A 20,193-nucleotide genomic window follows, 5' to 3' on the forward strand; every position below is an offset into this window, starting at 1 on the left:
CCAGGATGGTCTCGATCTCCTGACCTCGTGATCCGCCCGTCTCGGGCTCCCAAAGTGCTGGGATTACAGGCTTGAGCCACTGCGCCCGGCCCACTCATAGATATTCTATGTTTTTATGTAAATAATAAACTGCTAAAAAACCATCCTAATTTCATTAGTTATTTTTATTATTATTATTATTATTATTATTATTTTTTGAGATGGAGTCTTGCTTTGTTGCCCAGGCTGGAGTGCAGTGGTGCAATCTCGGCTCACTGCAACCTCCACCTCCCGGTTCAAGAGATTCTCCTGCCTCAGCCTCCTGAGTAGCAGGGACTACAGGTGCGTGTGCCACCACGCCCAGCTAATTTTTTGTATTTTTAGTAGAGATGGGGTTTCACTGTGTTGGCCAGGCTGGTTTCGAACTCCTGACCTCAAGTGATCCACCCACCTCGACCTCCCAAACTGCTGGCATTACAGGCTTTGAGCCACTGCGCCCGGCCTCATTAATTGTTATTTATGATGTTAAAGAAAAAGTTCTAGAATTTTAGTCAGAGGGTATGAATTCTAGGCCTCGGACTTCTCTAAGATGATACTTGACCCCAGGAAACCACCTCCTGAAGCCTCAGTTTCCACTTTGGTACAATAAGAAAACAGGACTTGAATGAACCCTGGGATACCTTCCAGAAACCAAGTCTTGGAGTGAAACAGCACGTGCAGCAGCAGTCTGAAAGGAATGAAGCGGGTCAGGAATGAAGCGAGTCACAAACAAACAGTCCGTAATGCTTCATTTACACTTCATCCTTGGGGAATGGGCTGTTCCACATGGCAAGTTTTCCACATAATTGAATTGTAAATGCTGAAACTTGTTTTCCTGTTAACATGTAAGGGAAATCTTTCTAAAGTGTATTACATGCTTCTCTGGCTTTTTAAACAGCAAGCTGAGTATAATTTCACCTTTCCTTAATGTCTCTAAGTCATCGTGATGATGACCTCTTACTGTATATCCAGTCCTGCATAGAGCATCAGGCACCTTTGGGCATATTCAGGTAGGCAGGACCCTTATGCTAAATGTCCCCAGAGACTGTAGTATCAAGCTATAATTGGCAATTCTTTCTCTCTACCATCTCCTACCTACATCACTACCTGCAGTCATTTCTCCAAGTAACATCTTCTAGCAGCCTCTTGACACTGTTTAAAATCTGCTATAATCCAGACAGAACTCAAGGTTGCCATGGGTAACCAGAGCCTAAGCTTGCAACAACCCTAAATTTAATTTTACATACAAGTTCAAGGAAGCGGGTACTGTGCTGAAGGTGACTTCTGACTAGGGCTGACATTCCACTGGTCCTCACAGCATGTCATACTTCTGTACCAATTGGTCTGTCGCCCTGAGCCCCCCAGCCCCCTCCTGCCAGCCCAGCATCCTGGCCCCTCTTCTGGGACCACACAGACTTCTCACACTCCAGGAACTCAAAGGTGCCGCCAGTCCCTGCAGGCTCCGGGACCCGGTTCTTGCATGTGCCAGCATCCCTTCCAAATGGTGGCTCCCCGTGCCACGCCACTCACTCAATATTGGAATGAACCCCAGTGTCTGGACCAAAGATTATTCTTTGTCTTCCCTGTGGAGTGAAAGGGCAGAGTTTGAGGCTCTTCTCTCTCCCTCAAACTCAAAGGGATTTTCTCAGGTGTACGCTGTGCTCTGGGTCCAGGTTGCCTGAGGCTGACGGGGTGGGTGTTAAAAGTTACCTCTGGCTGAACATCTACCATGTGCCAGATGCTGTATTCAGTACATTAGGTAAATCATCTGTCATCCACTCAACAATCCTTCTACGGAAATAGTAGCAACAGCCTGTGGCTGAGGTCAACTGCCCCCGTCACACAGTCAGTAAGTGGGTCCAGAAGCCAGACTCACCTCTCTGAGGCCCGCGTTCTTTGTGCTGTGCTGTGCTCACATTTATTAATGTACAAAGATGGCCAGGTGCGGTGGCTCATGCCTGTAATCCTAGCACTTCGGGAGGCTGAGGCACGTGGATCACCTGAGGTCAGAGGTTCAAGACCAGCCTGGCCAACATAGTGAAACTCTGTCTCTACTAAAACTACAAAAAATTAGCAGGGCATGGTGGCAGACGCTTGTAATTCCAGCTACTCAGGAGGCTTAGGCAGCAGAATCACTTAAACCCAGGAGGCAGAGGTTGCAGTGAGTCGAGATCGTGCCATTGCACTCCAGCCTGGGCAACAAGAGTGAAACTCTGTCTTAAAAAAAAAAAAATACAAAGACGTCCAAAGTTTACATTCTGCAAAAATGCATTTTAAGTGAAAAGACTTACTTTTCAGAAAAGACATTTGTTTCTGTTTTGGTGTGTGGGTTTTGTTTTAATTAATTCCATATTTTGCGACCAATTTGGAACAATCTGTCCTTAGGGAACAGATCTGGTTTACTTATAGAAAGCTAGGGAGTGACTGGAGTTACAAAGTATTCCTTTGTAGGAACGAATCTAGAAAACCTTCCCAGTTCTCCCTGCACCAAACAAGTAAGTAGAACATTCCAGAAAGTCCCCAGAGCAGATGTGATGGAGCTCACAAACAAAAACTTTCCTCCATGAGTTATCAGCTATGCCTTCAAGATGGGGCACATGACATCAAACACCACGAGTACCTCCCCTTCCCAGAAAGTTCTCTAGAAGTTCCCACCAGGAGGAAGCTGCTACCACTCAAAAGAATGAAGTCTTCCCAGGGTTTCTAGGGATCAGGAGTGTCAGCCAGTGAGAAGGTAGGAATCAGGAATGGGGTCTGTAATTGGGAGGCAGTCACAGGTTTAGGCTCTAAACCGGGTCTGGGGTACAGAAGGTCTGTCAACCCATGGCCTTGAATTTTTTGTTCTTTCTCCAAGGATGGACATTCCAAATCGACCCTAAACTAACTTTTGAAATAAGCAAATCATGACCTCATCTTCCACATATTGTAGCTGCTCCTTTCACACTTAACACACACATGGTTCTCAGAGTGTCCTCATCAAAAAAACATCCACAGTGTTCTAAAGTGTCCAGTGTCAGGGAGGAAATCATCCGAAAAATGGACTCCTATAAGATGACAAGGACAAAATGGCACCTCTACTAGTAGTTTTCTAGGGTGACCACAGGAGGCTTAAGCAACAGGGATTTACTGTGTCACAGTTCTAAAGATGAGACGCTGGAGCTCAAGGTGTCAGCAGGGCCAAGCTCCCCTAGTTTGGAGAGGCTAGGAGAGGGTCTGTACCAAGCCTCTCTCCTACCTTCTGGTCGTTCCTTGGCTTTCAGCAGCATAACTCCAATCACACATGGTGTTCCTCGTTTGAGTCTGTGTCCGAATTTGCCCTTTTTATAAAGACAACAGTTATCCTGGAACAGGAGCCAACCTACTCCGGTAGGACCTCATCTTAACTAATTATTCCTGCAATGACCCTATTTCTAAATAAGGTCATATTCTGGGGGCTAGGACTTCAACATATGAATTTTGGGGGGACATAATTCAACCCGTAACATCATCTAAGGTCATTTTGAATTCAAAATCAAACTCCAGACAGGGAGCAGAACAGACTGCAAGCGAGTGCCTCATATGACAAGCCGTACATGCTAGTATGGACCATTTATCATGCTGGCAGGTAAGTTGGTGTGTTGACCCCTGAAAGCCACTGCTTACAAGTAAGAGTGAACAGGCACCCATCAACCGAGGAACCATTTGCTTGGGGGCAGAGAGGTACACTGGGGTCTCCACAGAACTCTTAATTTCTACTTACCACTTTTTAAGACAAAATTCACATAGGTAGGTGGGAAAATTTAGCATTGAAGGAAACAGTCAAAGAGTGACAAAGAACATTTTGAGAACATTTAAAATACTTTCAACTCCCTACTGCCTACATTGCAAAGTGCTTCTAGTCCTGAAGCTCTGGCTAGAGCTAAGTTTGCCAAAAGGAGCCTATATTACAATTGGGCTTCCTTTTGTTTTATTTTATTTATTCTGAGATAGAGTCTTGCTCTGTTGCCCAGGCTGGAGTGCAATGGTGGTACAATCTTGGCTCACTGCAACATCCACCTCCTGGGTTCAAGTGATTCTCCTGCCTAAGCCTCCCGAGTAGCTGGGATTACAGATATGTGCCACCTGGCTAATTTTTTGTATTTTTAGTAGAGGCAGGGTTTTGCCATGTTGGCCAGGCTGGTCTCAAACTCCTGACTTCAGGTGACCAACCCGCCTCAGCCTCCCAAAGTGCTGGGATTATAGGCATGAGCCACCACATCTGGCCGGACTTGCCTGCATAAGATGAGGCAGGGGGCTTGTTTTCCTTGTCAGTTTGGGCAGGTAGAAAAGAAGCCGTATAGTTTGCTCTTCTTAAGTCATTTTCTTCCCTGGTGTTTTCGATTATACTGAGGAGGTATTTTATGAAGATCTAAGCCATCCATGAAATTATGCACCAGATCGCACAAGGATCAAAGTACAGATCTGGTGCAGAAGTTGAGGTAGTACAAAGCAGTGGTTAGGAATACAGACAAGGGAGCCAGAAGGACTTGAGTTCAAATCTGCTTTTGCCTCTTACTTAGGTGACCGTGGGCAAGTCATATACAGCCAGGGTTTCTCATCAAAGGCTGTCCTTTATGGAATTGTGGTCGCTATTAAATGAGATAGTGCCTGGCAGACATCCTCTACCGTAGAAACTGCTCAATAAATGGTAATTCTTGCAATTATTCAAGAGAACTAGGGAGTGAAAAATCAAGCTAGTCTGTCTTGTTAACTCCTTGATTGTTATGAGGCAAACGGAGCCCAGGACTTGAGGATTCCGTGCCTCATTACTTGATTCAATTTCAAGCTCTCTTTCATGAAGACCAAGCAATAGGTCTTGGCCTTCCCCCTTCTCCTACTACTACATCTCAGTGGCTTCAGGATACACCCTCTTTAACCTGGCTTTTCATCGTCTAGCACACACACGGCTGCATCAACACAGAAAGGAACTTCAAAGTCATGACTGTTGACCACTAAACGAGATTTTACTTCCTCAGCTGTGGAAGGTTTCCAGAAGCCCAGTGTTTTCATTATATGTTATTTTCTGTATCCTCTTTTTTTTTTTTTTTGGAGGCAGAGTCTTGCCGTGTTACCCAGGCTGGAGTACAGTGGTGCAAACATGGCTCACTGCAGCCTCGACCTCCTGGGCTTAAGCAATCCTCCCACCTCAGCCTCTCGAGTAGCTGGGACTACAGGTGCGCACCACCATGCCCAGCTAATTAATTTTTTTTTCTTTTTTTTTTAAGAAACGGGGCCTTGCCATGTCGCCCAGGCTGGTCTCGAACCCCTGGGAGCAAGCAATCTTCCTGGCTCGGGCTCCCGAAGTGCTGAAATTACAGGTGTGAGCTACCTTGCCCCTATTTTCTGTATTCTTGATGCTCTGACATTTGGAGTCTTGAAAGTGGACAGGCTGCTCCTCCCAAGGGTAGCTGATTCCTAGAGATAGCAAAGGACTCCCTTGTGAGTAGAGCTTTAACATACAAACCAACCAACCCAGAGCCATACCCAATTATCTCCTTTATCAAACTCACACACCAAGCCAATATTCTCCCTGCCTCAGATCACTCCAGGGCCAGACATCTGGACAACTAAGGACCACCCATATAGTCCGGAGCCTACTGAAATTATTCAAACTATCCAATCCTAAGCACACTCAGCCACCTACCCTGCCTCCTCTTTTCCTTCCCATGAAAACCTCCATAAAGCCTATGGAGCTGGGTGCAGTGGTTCACACCTGTAATCCTAACACTTTTGGAGGATGACGTGGGGGGGATCACTTGGGGTCAGGAGTTTGAGACCAGCCTGGGCAACATAGTAAGGTACCATCTCTACAAAAAAAGAAAAAAAAGAAAAGCCAGATGCAGTGGTGCACACCTGTAGACATAGTTACTAGAGAGGCTAAGGTGGGAGGATCCTCTGAGCCCAGGAGTTCAAGGCTGCAGTGAGCTACGATTGTGGCTCTGCACTCCAGCCTGGGTGATAAGAGTTAAGATGCTGTCTGTAACAAAAAAATAAAAAATAAAATAAAGGCTCTGGGCTATGCTGTCCTCTCTCTTCTCTGCCTCCTCACTGACCCCTGCACTTCCCTGTGTAGCCCTGTGTGGTGTGGTATGCCTCCTGTTTCTACAGATCTCAGACTTCGTGATGGCCATTTCATGTCTGTGTCTCTTACCATACGTGATTAAAACAAATCTCAAGTACGTTATGGAACAGCCAGTTGCAACAATTATGAATCCCACTGATCTATTCCCTGACATTTTCTGCTATTCCTATTTCCTAAGCTCCTCAGCTTCAGCTATTTGAGTCCAGATACCAACAGGCCACACCCATCCAAGCATCTCTTTCGGAGTGCCCAGAAGTGGAGTGGCGCATCAAATCGGACATTCGGCTGGGAGTCAGAGACAGAGCCTGAGCCTCGGCTCTGACAGTTATCACTGTGGCATCACAGGAACACTGCTAAACCTCTATGGGCTTCTGGAACAACAATCCTAGCCCAGATAGATAAAAAAGTGTTTCACAGATTCACCCCTAGTATTTCAGCATAGGCAGCCACAGCGAACCTCCCTCCCACCCCAATACCACCATCCCAACAAACTTACCCAGGGTCTCAAAGCTAGTTGCTAGAAGACCTTGGAGAGAACCTGGAATCCCAAAACTAGTCCACTGCTCCCTCCGTCACAACACATGTGATCCTTCTTCAGAGCTTCAATAAAGATTCTAGTTCTACGTTCCACCTTCTGTCATGACCCTGGCCCGTCACCCTTCTATTGTTCTTAATCTTCTTTCTTTGCAAAACTGGGCATCATCCTATCACTCCCCTAACAAGTGAATGAAAACATCAAGGAATCTTCCATTGGTAGCTGGAAAGTCATCTCATCCCAGGGGTAGATAGGTTTTCAGAGGCTGGGAAAGAAAACTTTGCCTCCCAAAGGTTCCAGCAACTCCCAAACACTCTCCATTATGGTAGTAATGATGATATTAATACATAAAGAGTACTTAATAGACATAGTGCTAACCCCTTTATATGTTCTATTTCATCATTTAGTCATTGGCATCAATAGTCTTAAGAGTCCCACTTCACAGATGGGGCATCTGAGGCTAAGAGGTATAATTTTCCCAAGATCAACCAGCTAGTAAAGGGAACCCAAGGAGGCAGCCCCAGTTATCTCTTCTGGAGCTGGAGCTCCTGACTACTTCGTCCTCCTGCTGGATGGCCCCTCCCTGATCTTCCTTCTACCTCTCTATCCAAATCAGCTTCTTTCCAACCAGACAGCTGCAAACGGTAGGGGCTCTTAGGGACCACTTTCAAAGGACTATCTCCAGCTCCACGGCAATCCCCACTTCTAAGCCTGGACCCAGCCTCCAGGAACCTGAGTCACTCTGTCAACTCCTTGTAGCATCTTGAGCCTGGTGGTGGTCAGCCTTGCTCCTTTTCTGAGAACAATCTCTAATCCCAAATAAAATCATTTCATCCCTCCTTGAAAATGAGTAGATCTTCCCAGTAACAACCAGTCAGGCACGTAGCCATTGGCTAAAAGCATCTCTGCAGTTGAAGGGGCAAACCAAAGGAAATACTGGTGAGAATGTCTACTGCAAAATTCCTCACACCTGCCAGCCAGCTCTGTGCTATGTCCTTTCCATGTACTGGATCATTTGAATTTGGACCATGTTGCATGTGCCCAGTGACTTCTTGTTGACCCTCCACATCCAATCTCCATTCTTCTCTAACCTGCACTTTGCACCAGGGCACTGACACATATAGACAAATCAATGGACTCCCCTGTCCCTGGCTTCAGGCTGGTTTCCACTGATGGAAGGCTCTGACACTGGAGGGAGGATGAAGATTAAGGTCAAGGTATTTCTGCTCTGGTTCTCTCCTTGCAGAGTCGCCTTGGATGAGATGTCTCCATCATCCAAAGGTCACTATGTTTCTCAAGGTGGCCACTCTCTCCTTCTAGGACATAGGAGCCTTACTCCCAGGAGCCCCTGAAAGCTTGACAAAATTCATGGATCTCACTCAGAATATCCTCAAATTCTCTTTCCCATGTCTTTCCTATATACCTATCATGAAAACCCTGATGTGTAGTGAAGGGTTAACTCACCAGGGGTTGGGTATTGAGACCACGTGCATTCCAAAGAAAGGACTGGCTCCTGGGAGGTAGGATCTAACCCCTTAGAATATCCTGCTTGACAAGAGTGTCTTTGTATACCTGGGGGTATTTGGCCTTGCCAGAGAGTTTATGCTAAGAAAGCGACTTATGGTGGAAGACTTGGGTCATGTGGCATTAGTTTGACCTCTGGAGAGACTGGAGAGGAGTAGCTAAGGTCAACCACACAGGTACTCCATGCTTATATGACCCACTCCCAAGAAAAAACCTTGGACACCAAGATTCGAGTGAGCATCCCTGGTTGGTGTCAAACATCATTGCTGGGAGAACCGAGCACTGTCTGCACAACTCCACCGGGAGAGACAACTGGAAGCTTCTGCCTGGGCTCTTGGACTCTACTCTCTGTGTCTTTTACATTTGCTGATGTTTATCTGTGTCCTTTCAGTGTAATGAATTGGAACTAGAAACATGACTGCTTTTCTGAGTATGTGAGTCCTAGTTAATCACTGAACCTGAGAATGGTCTTGGGGCCCTTGGGGTCTTGTTCCCCGATTCACCTGGGAAACACCAAGACAGTCCAATAACTTAATATAGTGATGGGTGGCCAGAAATATGAAACAGAAAACAGAAATATGCTCAAGAGTATTCAACAAACATTCAGATAAGATCAAAGTGGATCTTCCAGGGTGGGGCTTCACGATTGTGAGTCTGGGAGCCTCATGGTTGCTGGGATTAAGGTGACATGGGACAGGCAGATGAAAACACATCCAAGACCCAGCCTTTGGTGCTCCAATTGAAGACGTGATGCTGTGTTGAATGGATAAGGAGGTTTAAATGAGACATTTCTTATGCCATCAGCTTCCTACTGGCAGGATTCATAAACCTCTGTAGCTGCAGATCTGCACATCAGGCATCCGGGAACCACCGGGTTCCTGTGTCCAGCCCCCATGCCAGCAGGCATTCCCCCTACTTACCTGGCCCCACTGACATCAACTCCAACCATCAGCTGCCCATTCAGTGAGAGGATCTCATCCCGCAGTCGGACCTTCCCACTCTTCCCTGCTGGGCTGTTCTTCTTCAGCTCTGTCACCCAGATGCAGCCCACATCCAGCACAGGACCCTGGTGGGTTTTCCTCTTCTTGCCCCCTCTGCGCTTGTCACCATAGTCCCCGAAAACAGGGATGTTCCCAAAACTGAGGCCCACAGTCTCTGTGTCCCCCAGCTCCTTGGTGAGGTACACAGTACAGATCTCCATTTCGGGGGGACTGTGATCAGGTGGGACCGTACTCTCATCCACAGCAAAGTTCAGTTGGATGTACTCCTGCAGCTTCTGGATGGCCGCCTGGCACAGCCGCTGCTCCGGCCCGTCCCCACCCTCCTGCAGGCTGTTCTGCAGCCACTGGTAGAGGAGGGGCAGGTGCAGCACAGCATTGTCCTGGGTGATGGGCATGGTGCTCACTCCCAGACACCAGCATCATGAGAGGTCCTGCTCCTGGGGGCTGGACCCCACAGGGCCCCACGTCCCCTGGGATCCCTGGCCATCATCAGCTTTGCCTGTGTTCATGTTCAGGCTGGCAGATGAGCCTAGGGACACCTACTCGAGACTATGCTGTTTGCCTTGGCAGGAGGAAGACAGGACCCAATTAGAACAACTGTGGAACAATGGCGCTGGAGTGCTCAACGAGGGAAGGAAGGAAGTGTCTAGCAAGTCCCTGCTGGGTTCATTTCACAGCAGGACCCATGCAAGTGACACGGGAATGGAGGATCCCTCCAGCAGTGGCCGTGTGTCCTTCCCTCGGCTCATTCACACCTGGGATAGGAAGAGGAAAAAACAAAAAGCTCCAGTTACAACAGGGAGCCTTCTCACCTAGAAAACATAGCTTCCTGTGTTACAGAAGGACCATGTGTACTTTTCAGGCACCAAGCACAAACCCTAACACCTAACAAAGAACCTAGCGCCTCCTCATTCCCCCATGTGGCTCTCTCCCAGACAGACGTCTCTGGAACACTGGCCTTCTCCAGGAAGTTTCCCGGATCAGCAGAGAAACCAGATGACTTGTGCCAAGACAACCCCCACCAGTATACCATCAAACTCACATCCAACCAGGAGGCTGTGTGACAAGACCCCATGGAAGGCTGTGGAAGGATCTGCATACATTTAAAATCTTACACTCCTAGAAAATGAAAATCTATGTTGATTTGCCTTGGTCAGCCCAGCAGCATATACAGGAGGGCTCTCCATTCCAGAAATATGTTCTGACAACACTACCCAGAGAAGAGAGATCCGATCAACACCAGGGAGAGATCCCGCCTCCGTCCCAGGGCAACACCATTCCTAAACTTCACCATCACGTAGATTCAGAGGGAAGTTCGGCTATTTGCAGCCCAGGCTTTAGTCTCCTCTCTCCATTTCCTTTGGTAAATGGTTAAAACTGACTTATTTTCAGGCCAACCTAAAAGCCATCCCCTCCAGAGAAATGTTTCTCCAAACGCCTGGATGGGAAGACAGGTGCCTTCTTTGCCTTGCTCTTAAACACATTGAATACAGTGGTGACACCAGTCAGCAGATAGCAGGGCCAGTGGCTCCCACCAGAGCTAGAGCCTCGCACTCCCTCTGAATTCTGCACGGTGCCTGGCACACATTAGGTCCCCAGTGAAAGGTTAATTGAATTCTACTGCCAACTCGCCTTCTCCACCAAAGAAAAATTTCACCTCCATTCTCCATAAACATAGAAAAATGATCCCTTTCACGCTCTTCTCTGAACTTCACTTTCTCCCAGAGAAAGTCAATATCAACTGTGCCATCTAAGGTGGAAAACATTCTCCAGCCTTCTCAGGAAGTGATTTAACAAGGAATAACAATGCATGGGAGAGGTGTCAGAAGCCATGTCAATAATAAATGACCTTATTACTCAGTAACCACAAAGAAATTTCCAATATAGCGTGCTTTGAGTTTCCAAAGAACTTGATTGCCAGCTATTAATTAGTTCCAAATAAATCAAAAGCTTAGCAGATATCATCTGCTATATAATCACATGGTTGTTAAAAAGAAATGCAAGGCTGGGTGCGGTGGCTCACTTCTGTAATCCTAGCACTTTGGGAGGGGGAGGCGGGAGGATCACAACGTCAGGAGTTGGAGACCAGTCTGGCCAACATGGTGAAACCCCATCTCTACTAAAAATACAAAACTAGCTGGATGTGGTGGCAGGCGCCTGTAATCCCAGGCACCTGTAATCCCAGACAGGGTTTCACCATGTTGACCAGGCTGGTCACTGTCTTATCCATCAATATATTCACTATGCCAACATAGCACCTACCACATCACAGATTCCCAATAATTTATAAGACATTTTAAAAGACCCTTTACACTAAAATCTTAACAGCCTGTGATTCAAGATGTTAGTCACAGTTTAGATGGCTCCATACATATAAAAACAGTAAATATCAGCCCAGGTGCAGTGGTTCACGCCTGTAACACCAGCACTTTGGGAGGCCGAGGCGGGAGGATCACAAGGTCAGGGGATTGAGACCATCCTGGCTAACACGGTGAAACCCCATCTCTACTAAATATACCAAAAAAAAAAAATTAGCTGGGCGTGGTGGTGGGTGCCTGTAGTCCCAGCTACTCGGGAGGCTGAGGCAGGAGAATGGAGTGAACCCGGGAGGCGGAGCTTGCAGTGAGCCGAGATAGTGCCACTGCACTCCAGCCTGGGCGACAGAGCCAGACTCTGTCTCAAAAAAAAAAAAAAAAAAAAAAAAACCAGTAAATATCTTGGGCAAAATGCTATTTAAATAAGTCTGATTAAGGAAAACCAAACTGAAGAGTAGCAGGAAATGTTTTCCTGGTGTCAATTTGCATTCATTTGATTTATTCAGCAAGTATTTATCCAACATATATCAAGTTCTTGAACTTGGCACTGGTTATATACCAGCGATAAGGCAAATTCCTTGCCCTGAAGGAATTCATAGTCTAGTGGGGAGATACATATATGGAAATTAGTGTGTATTAGGTCTACGATAACACCACCCCCGCCTCCCCCTGCCTCCAGTTTCGTGGGGGTGGTCCGGAGCCTGACATCTCACCCAAGCTGGAACAATCAGGGTTCTTCCCTGAGACCTCAGTACTGCGACTCTGAAAGAGTCCTAGATTCTACCGTGTGGCAGGAGTCATAGTTTTTGAACTAACGAACTTTTGAATGATTCTATCTCCTGTGTGGATTGAGTAGCAAAGAAAGTCATCCTGCTAAGAAATAAAAGTTGACCGGCGGCGGGCAGAGGCGCAGGACCGGGAGAGAACGCTCCCCCGGGTTCCCCACAGCTTTCCCGTCCTCACTTTCCGCCATCCTGGACGGGGCTGCATTGCTGCCCTCGCCCTAACCTGAAAGACAGCATCGATCCTTACAATAAATTACATTGTAAAATTTTGACGACTTTAAAACGAAAGAAAAAAGGTAAAGCGAAATCAAACTAAACAAAACTTTAAACGAAAATAAACTTTACCTTGAGTTGTTTTCCACTCTCTGCAACTCCAGTTATTAATTACTACATTGGAAGTGAGTGAAGCTGATTGGCTCAGCTCGAATCTGATGTCCAATCACTGTTGGCCAAGGGGATGGGGCCGCAGGATAGCAATAGGGCCACTGAAACCCACCCTCAGGCCCTAGAAGGTGGCAGGGGCAGGGGGACAGTTTTCAGAAGAGGAAAAGTTGTTGGAAATACACGGACACCCTCAAAGACACTTAGTCTTATTCTTAGGTGTCCATGGGCTACACAGCCTTTCAATCCCATACCTATACTTGAGGGCTTTCCAGTAATCCTTCTAGTCCTTTATTCTATAAACCCATTCTCCTGGGATTTTTCTATAAACAAGGGAACTAGAAGCATCAATATCCACTTGCAATGATTTGAGATGATTCAGGGCATAAGAAAAGACAGACGATGTTGCAATACTATGAAAAGTGTGGTTCTTCCACAACATCCAATAAAACACTTCAGTGAGCAAAACATTGGCTCAGAGAAGATACAGAACAGCAATCTGCAGTTACAAATACTGACCTCCCTGGATGGCTGGTCTGTGCAGAGGCCTACAAACTTCCCATCTTGAAGATCAATCCATCTCAACAGTGAGCACAATTTTTGGACATAGTGGTTCACTGCAGCAGCCCCGTCCACTTTTGTGTATCATAAATAATTCTCCAATTAGATTCCCATCTCAAGCAAATAGCTGTGATAATTTAAATTAATTTTGAGTCACTTGAAGCTGACAGCCTTAGCATTCAAAATAAATGCTTCTGTTACTGAGATAATTTACTGATATGGTGTTAAAATCTACCAATTTTCTTGTATACTGTCTCAGCTAAGCCATGCATTCTCAGTAGGTGACATTACTCACAAGGGGGTGAAAAGTAGATGAGGGAGGCAAAAAAGTCTTAGATGCTGTAATGGTTAGCAGACCCCTCCTCCTCCTACCAAAGCTCAATCCTACCCGACAAAATCTTATTCCTTAGTATTTTCTCATGTTACAGAGAAGTTAAATTTAATTTTTCTCCAGGCAGGGATGTGAAGACGATAAAAGGGTTGAGAACCAATGAACTAACTGAAGCTAATCATCTCCTATAGGCCGAGGGTCACCCAAAATTCAGAGCCTAGATCCTTAATGTGGCTGGGGGTATAAAAGGATCCTCTGGTTTATCTAGACCTTGCCTTAAAATCAGATTCACACCGGGCTGTCATGTACTAGCTCTCCCTTCCACATGTCCTGGATTCTGGACGTTCTCCTATTCTGACCTCTGCTAAATTCCAAGTTCCTCGACCTTCACCTAATCTTCCTATGCTCTGGGCTGGGTTCCCCTTCTCACTTTTAGAAAATGCTATAATTTTAAAAGGAAACCAACTTTGTGTACACCTGCTATGTACCCACAAAATTAAAATAAAAAAAAATTTAAAATAAACCAACCACGGGTCAGGCGTGATGGCTCACGCCTGTAATCCCAGCAATTTGGGAGGCCGAGGTGGGCAGATCACCTGAGGTGAGGAGTTCGAGAGCAGCCTGGCCAACATGGTGAAACCCTGTCTCTACTAAACAAAATACAAAAAAGTGGCCAGGCATGGTTGCGGGCGCCTGTAGTCCCAGCTACTCGGGAGGTTGAGGCAGGAGAATGGCGTGAACCTGGGAGGCAGAGCTTGCAGTAAGCCAAGACTGCACCGCTGCACTCCAGCCTGGGCGACAGAGAGAGACTCCTCAAAAAAAAAAAAAAAAAAAAAAAAAAAAAAAAAGAAACCAACTATGATTAAATATCTACTATTAATTCATTCAACAAATATTCACTGAGTGTCTATCATGTGCTGGGTCCTGAACAAAACAATGTTCCTACAAAGTTTCAGGAAGCCTGTGTTCTGAAGATGGTGACTCATTAAACAAATGCAAAATACTATGATGTCAGATGGTGACAGAACTGTGATGGTAACTATGGTAATGTCACAGGATAGTGAGAAGGTGACATTTGAGAGACTGAAATTGTGCCCCAAAGAGTTAAAGAAACCAATAACAGATATTTTTGTGTTGGTAGGATGACAGATTTTTTTTAAAAAAGTAACTTGCTGAAACACTAAAACTCCCTGAACATGAGCTTTAAGAACTGGCTGAAATTGCTTCAAACTAATATGGCCACCTGGAGTTTGCATAGAATGAGCACACTGAAATCACGGCCTGAATTTCCACCACATTTCATATTAACTCCACTCAAATTTGCACACGTAACCCATGAGTTAGCACGAAGAGACAACTGTACATGGCCAAGGGACTTTCCAGACCTCCTGTTTCCTTCAACTTCCAATATAAAGCTTTTTACATTTTTTTTGAGACAGTCTTACTCTGTTGCCCAGGCTGGAGTGCAATGGCGCGATCTCAGCTCACTGCAACCTCCGCCTCCCAGGTTCGAGCGATTCTCATGCCTCAGTCTCCCGAGTAGCTGCACTTACAGGCGCAGGCCACCATACCCAGCTAAGTTTTTGTATTTTTAGCAGAGATGGGGTTTTGTCATGTTGGCCAGGCAGGTCTCGAACTCCTAATTTCAAGTGATCCACCTGCCTCAGCCTCCCAAAGTGCTGGGATTACAGGCATGAGCCACTGCACCTGGCCAATATAAAGCTTTTCTCGTGCATGGGGCAGTCAGCCTCTCTTGCTCAATAACAAGTCCGGAATGAAGTGAGACACTGAGCCACAAGAATATCTGTGGGAAGGTTGTTCTAGGCAGAGGGAACTGCAAGTGCAAAGGCCCTGAGGTGCAGACTTGCCTGGCTGCCCAAGGATGAAAGAGGACAGATGTAGCTACAGAAGAAATGAGGGGGAAGTGCTCCCACTGTGCTAGGAGCTTCCTTGTTTTCTTCTTCTCTCCCCTCAACCCCCACCCCACAATCCTCACAACCACTTTATAAAACAAGGGTATCTGGCTGTATTTTACCAACATTGGCTAATGCTTTCTGAGCATAACTGTGTGTGAGACACTGTTTTTTTTGTTTTTTTGTTTTTTTTTTTTTGAGAGGGAGTCTTGCTCTGTCGCCCAGGCTGGAGTGCAGTGGCCGGATCTCAGCTCACTGCAAGCTCCGCCTCCCGGGTTTATGCCATTCTCCTGCCTCAGCCTCCCAAGTGGCTGGGACTACAAGCGCCCGCCACCTCGCCTGGCTAGTTTTTTGTATTTTTCAGTAGAGACGGGGTTTCACCGGGTTAGCCAGGATGGTCTCGATCTCCTGACCTGGGATTACAGGTCTTGAGCCACCATGCCCGGCGAGACACTGTTCTAAATAAGCACCTTTGGCCGGCCCCCGGTGGCTCACGCCTGTAATCCCAGCATTTTGTGAAGCCAAGGTGGGCGGATCACCTGAGGTCAGGAGTTCAAGAGCAGCCTGGCCAACATGGTGAAACCCCATCTCTACTAAAAATACAAAATTAACTGGCTGTGGTGGCGCACACCTGTAATCCCAGCTACTAGGGAGGCTGAGGCAGGAGAACTGCTTGAACCGGGGAGGTAGAGGCTGTAGTGAGCTGAGATCACACCACTGCACTCTCGCCTGGGCGAGACAGAGTAAGACTGTCTCAAAATAATAATAATAAAATAAAATAAATAAGCACCTTCCACGGATTACCTTATTTAACTGCCACAGCGGTGCTGCAGGAGACACTGTTCTCCCTTTTATAGGCCAAGATAAATAATGGAATCAAAGGCTGGGTGCAGTGGTTCACGCCTGTAATCCCAGCACTTTGGGAGGCTAAGGTGGGCAGATCACCTGAGGTCAGAAATTCGAGATCAGCCTGGGCAACACAGTGAAACCCTGTCTCTACTAAAAATATAAAATTAGCTGGGCATGGTGGTGTACACCTGTAATCCCAGCTACTTGGGAGGCTGGGGCATGAGAATTGCTTGAACTCAGGAGGCGGAAGTTGCAGTGAACTGGGATTGTGCCACTGCACTCCAGCCTGGGCCACAGAGCGAGACTCTGTCTAAACAAAACAAAACAAAACAAAACAAAACAAAACAAAACAAAACAAAGAAACCCATAATAATAGAATCAAAATGGCAAACTAAGGTCTCACAGTTCTTAAGTAACAGAGCCAGGACTAGCACCGAGACCCACTGGACTTGGCTTTGCTCCTTGTACATCAGCCTGCTGCTTGCCTGCTTCTGATGATCTTGCCCCCTGAACTATACCTGACTTACCCAGGCCAGCAACACAGCCTGGTGGTCCCTGCTCCTCAGCCATGCATGGGCCTCATATGATAAACATGTAGTTTGTGTCAGAAGCGTGTGGCTCTCTAGCTGATATTCATTCTCTCTTCCTTTATTTTGTTGGGAGTGGCAATGAATTAAACTAAAGTGCAGTCTCTCTTGGAGGTACGGATAGCTATACAACATAATTCTGGCCAATGGGATGAAAGAGGAAATTGTGTTGGTAGGGTTACACCAACATTCCTTCAGGAAAGAGCAGAAATGAGAGGAAAAAACCCCTGTGTTGTTAAGTCACCACTATCTGGATTTTACCAATCCAACCAATTGTCTGAATTACACCCCAAACACAGAATTCAGAGAACTTATAATATGGAATTAGATGAGCAAGAGAGGTCAGGAAGCAGATGTTAAGGACTTGAAAGTTGCAGACTGGAAAGTGTTGACCTTAGCTGTTAAACGTGAAGTATCTGGTCAAATTGCCTACTGCTGGATGTTGCAAAGTCATTTACATGTTGACTGAGGTTGCGCAGTTAGGAAAAATGGTAAGAAAAATTTAGAATATTGGTAGGTGCTTTTCTTTTTTAACCTTTTTTTTTTTTTTTTTTTTTTTTGAGACGGAGTTTCTCTTTTGTTGCCCAGGCTGGAGTGCAATGGGGCGATCTAGGTTCACCACAGCCTCCGCCTCTCGGGTTCAAGCAATTCTCTTGCCTTCGCCTCCCGAGTAGCTGGGATTACAGGCATGCGCCACCATGCTCGGCTAATTTTGTATTTTTAGTAGAGACGGGGTTTCTCCATATTGGTCAGGCTGGTCTCGAACTCCTGACCTCAGGTGATCTGCCCACCTCGGCCTCCCAAAGTGCTGGGATTACAGGTGTGAGCCAACGTACCTGGCCAGTAGGTGCTTTTTCACTCTCAGCAAAGTCTACAGCTCCTCAACTCAGTAAGCAATCAGAGATAAAGAGAAATATCACTTTGCTTAGAAAGGCACTCTTGACATTGAGTCTGCAATCTAAATTGCCTAGGAAGCCCACATTATGAACCCTTGCAGGGTTACAAAAATCAGCTGTATCACAAGCGGACAAGTGGTATCCTACTAGCTGGAGCTTGTAAGTCTGTTGGCAAAAATGTGATTACCCACCAGAAACCATTGTTTCAACTGTCCTCAGCAGCATACATTAAGTAGTATATGTTAAGTTAAAATTTAGAGAGATGGGGGCGGATTCTAAGTTAAAAAGTAAAGGAGTCAAATCATAAGGAATTGATCAGAAACACACAGACTAGATACCTTAAAAAAAACTCCAACCCTGGTCCACAACAGCCTGGGATGGTTAAATCTCTACAGCAACCTTGCAACTCTTCCTCTCCCTCTTTCTCACCAGCAATTGACATCGAGTAGACTTCAAAAAGTGTTCAGCCCCCAGAAAAGGTGTCCTTCCTGTGCCCGTCACAAAAGTGGCCATGGTGGGCAGTGAATGAGGAATGACCTCCCGGGGCTGGGCACAGTGGCTCACGCCTGTAATCTCAGCACTTTGGGAGGCCAAGGTGGGAGGATCACCTGAGGTCAAGAGATTGAGACCAGCCTGGCCAACATGGTGAAACCCCGTCTCTACTAAAAATACAAAATTAGCCAGGCGTGGTGGCGGGTGCCTGTAGTCCCAGCTACTCGGGAGGCTGAGGCAGGAGAATCACTTGAACCCAGGAGGCGGAGGTTACAGTGAGCCGAGATTGCACTACTGCACTCCAGCCTGGCGACAGAGTGAGACTCCATCTCAAAAAAAAAAAAAAAAAAAAAAGGACCTCCCAGTAAGAGGCAAGGGCCATGGAAGGCCATAAACAAGGAGTTCCTTCCACCAGAGCAAGGGGTGGCCAGAGTGAGGACCCTTGCTATTCTTGGCCAGCAGGATTTGGTCATAGCTATGGACAGTGACCATGGTATTTTCCATCTCTCCTTTTATAAATGGATTTTTTTGTTGTTGTTTGGAGGAGTTTTGTTCTTGTTGCCCAGGCTGGAATGCAGTGGTGCAATCTCAGCTCACTGCAACCTCCACTTCCCAGATTCAAGTGATTCTTTTGCCTCAGCCTCCCAAGTAGCTGACATTACAGGCGCCCACCACCACACCTGGCTAGTTTTGTATTTTTAGTAGAGACAGGGTTTCACCATGTTGGCCAGGCTGGTCTCAAACTCCTGACCTCAGGTGATCCACTCACCTCGGCCTCCCAAAGTGCTGGCACTACAGGCATTGAGCCACTGCGCCCAGCCCGGAAGTTTTTATTGTAGTTATTTTACACCCTTTCCAGTATTGTATCTTGGGGATACCAAAGATTGCTCACAGGGAGCCCTATCTAGCGCTGATGGAGAAGACCACATAACACCCAGAGGTCTGGGGCTCTAGTCTGGAAATGCCACCTGGATGAGGCTTGGGTGCCACCTCCCTTGGCCTATGCCTTGAATGGAAAGAAGGGTATGTCTCAGTAACCAAAGAAGGGGACTGTGGCAGAGAATGCTAGCTCCCTACAGAGTGTCCTGCTGGCTTTTTCCTTATTAACAGAAACCTACCTGTGTTTGAGGAGCAAGTGCCCAGCCAGAAAGCAGTTTCAGAGAGGAGTGGACATAAGATACAGTCCTGGCCCATGAAGTTGTTGGGAGAGGCATCCAGGCAGGCTCCTTTTATATGGAGTCTCTTTTCCCTTTTTCTTGCTTAGAATGCATATGCGATGGCTGGAGCTTTAGCAACCATCTTGTGACCTTGAGCAGCCATACCTCCAGACTTCTTATTACATGAGAGAAAAACAGGCACCTATCTTGTCTAAGCCCTGTTAATTAGATATTCTGTTATAGCGGAATAAAATCCTTAGTGAATATATTGCTTTCATTCACTTTTCACCCTCAGATTCAAGGCCCTGAACATAATCCTGAGTCCTTCAACTTCAGCCCTGCTACTTTCCCAATGTGCAGTTATTACTGAGTTCCGACCTCGATTTGAGGGTTGCCAAAAAATACAGAGCATGTGTCTGCCCCTTAAAAAAGTGAAAGCGGCCGGGTGCGGTGGCTCAAGCCTGTAATCCCAGCACTTTGGGAGGCCGAGACGGGCGGATCACGAGGTCAGGAGATCAAGACCATCCTGGCTAACATGGTGAAACCCCGTCTCTACTAAAAAATACAAAAAAAAAAAAAACTAGCCAGGCGAGGTGGCGGGCGCCTCTAGTCCCAGCTACTTGGGAGGCTGATGCAGGAGAATGGCGTGAACCCAGGAAGCGGAGCTTGCAGTGAGCCGAGATCCAGTCACTCCACTTCAGCCTGGGCGACAGAGCGAGACTGTCTAAAAAAAAAAAAAAAGAAAAAA

General features: G+C 46.6%; 1 protein-coding gene across 4 annotated transcripts in view; it reads right to left on the minus strand.

Moving 5' to 3' along the window:
• The window catches only part of PDZD2 (PDZ domain containing 2), a 498,374-nt gene that overhangs the window by 329,645 nt on the left and 148,536 nt on the right, over positions 1-20,193 (minus strand). For all 4 annotated transcript variants that reach the window (XM_017889458.1, XM_017889456.1, XM_017889457.1 and 1 more), the window contains exon 2: positions 9,098-9,933. In XM_017889458.1, the coding sequence (XP_017744947.1) occupies positions 9,098-9,573 (476 nt within the window). In that variant the 5' untranslated portion in view covers positions 9,574-9,933. The remainder of the gene's footprint in view (positions 1-9,097; positions 9,934-20,193) is intronic.

The sequence above is a fragment of the Rhinopithecus bieti genome, unplaced genomic scaffold (assembly GCF_001698545.2).
Source record: "Rhinopithecus bieti isolate Rb0 unplaced genomic scaffold, ASM169854v2 scaffold_17882, whole genome shotgun sequence".
In the NCBI taxonomy this organism is placed as follows: Eukaryota; Metazoa; Chordata; class Mammalia; order Primates; family Cercopithecidae; genus Rhinopithecus; species Rhinopithecus bieti.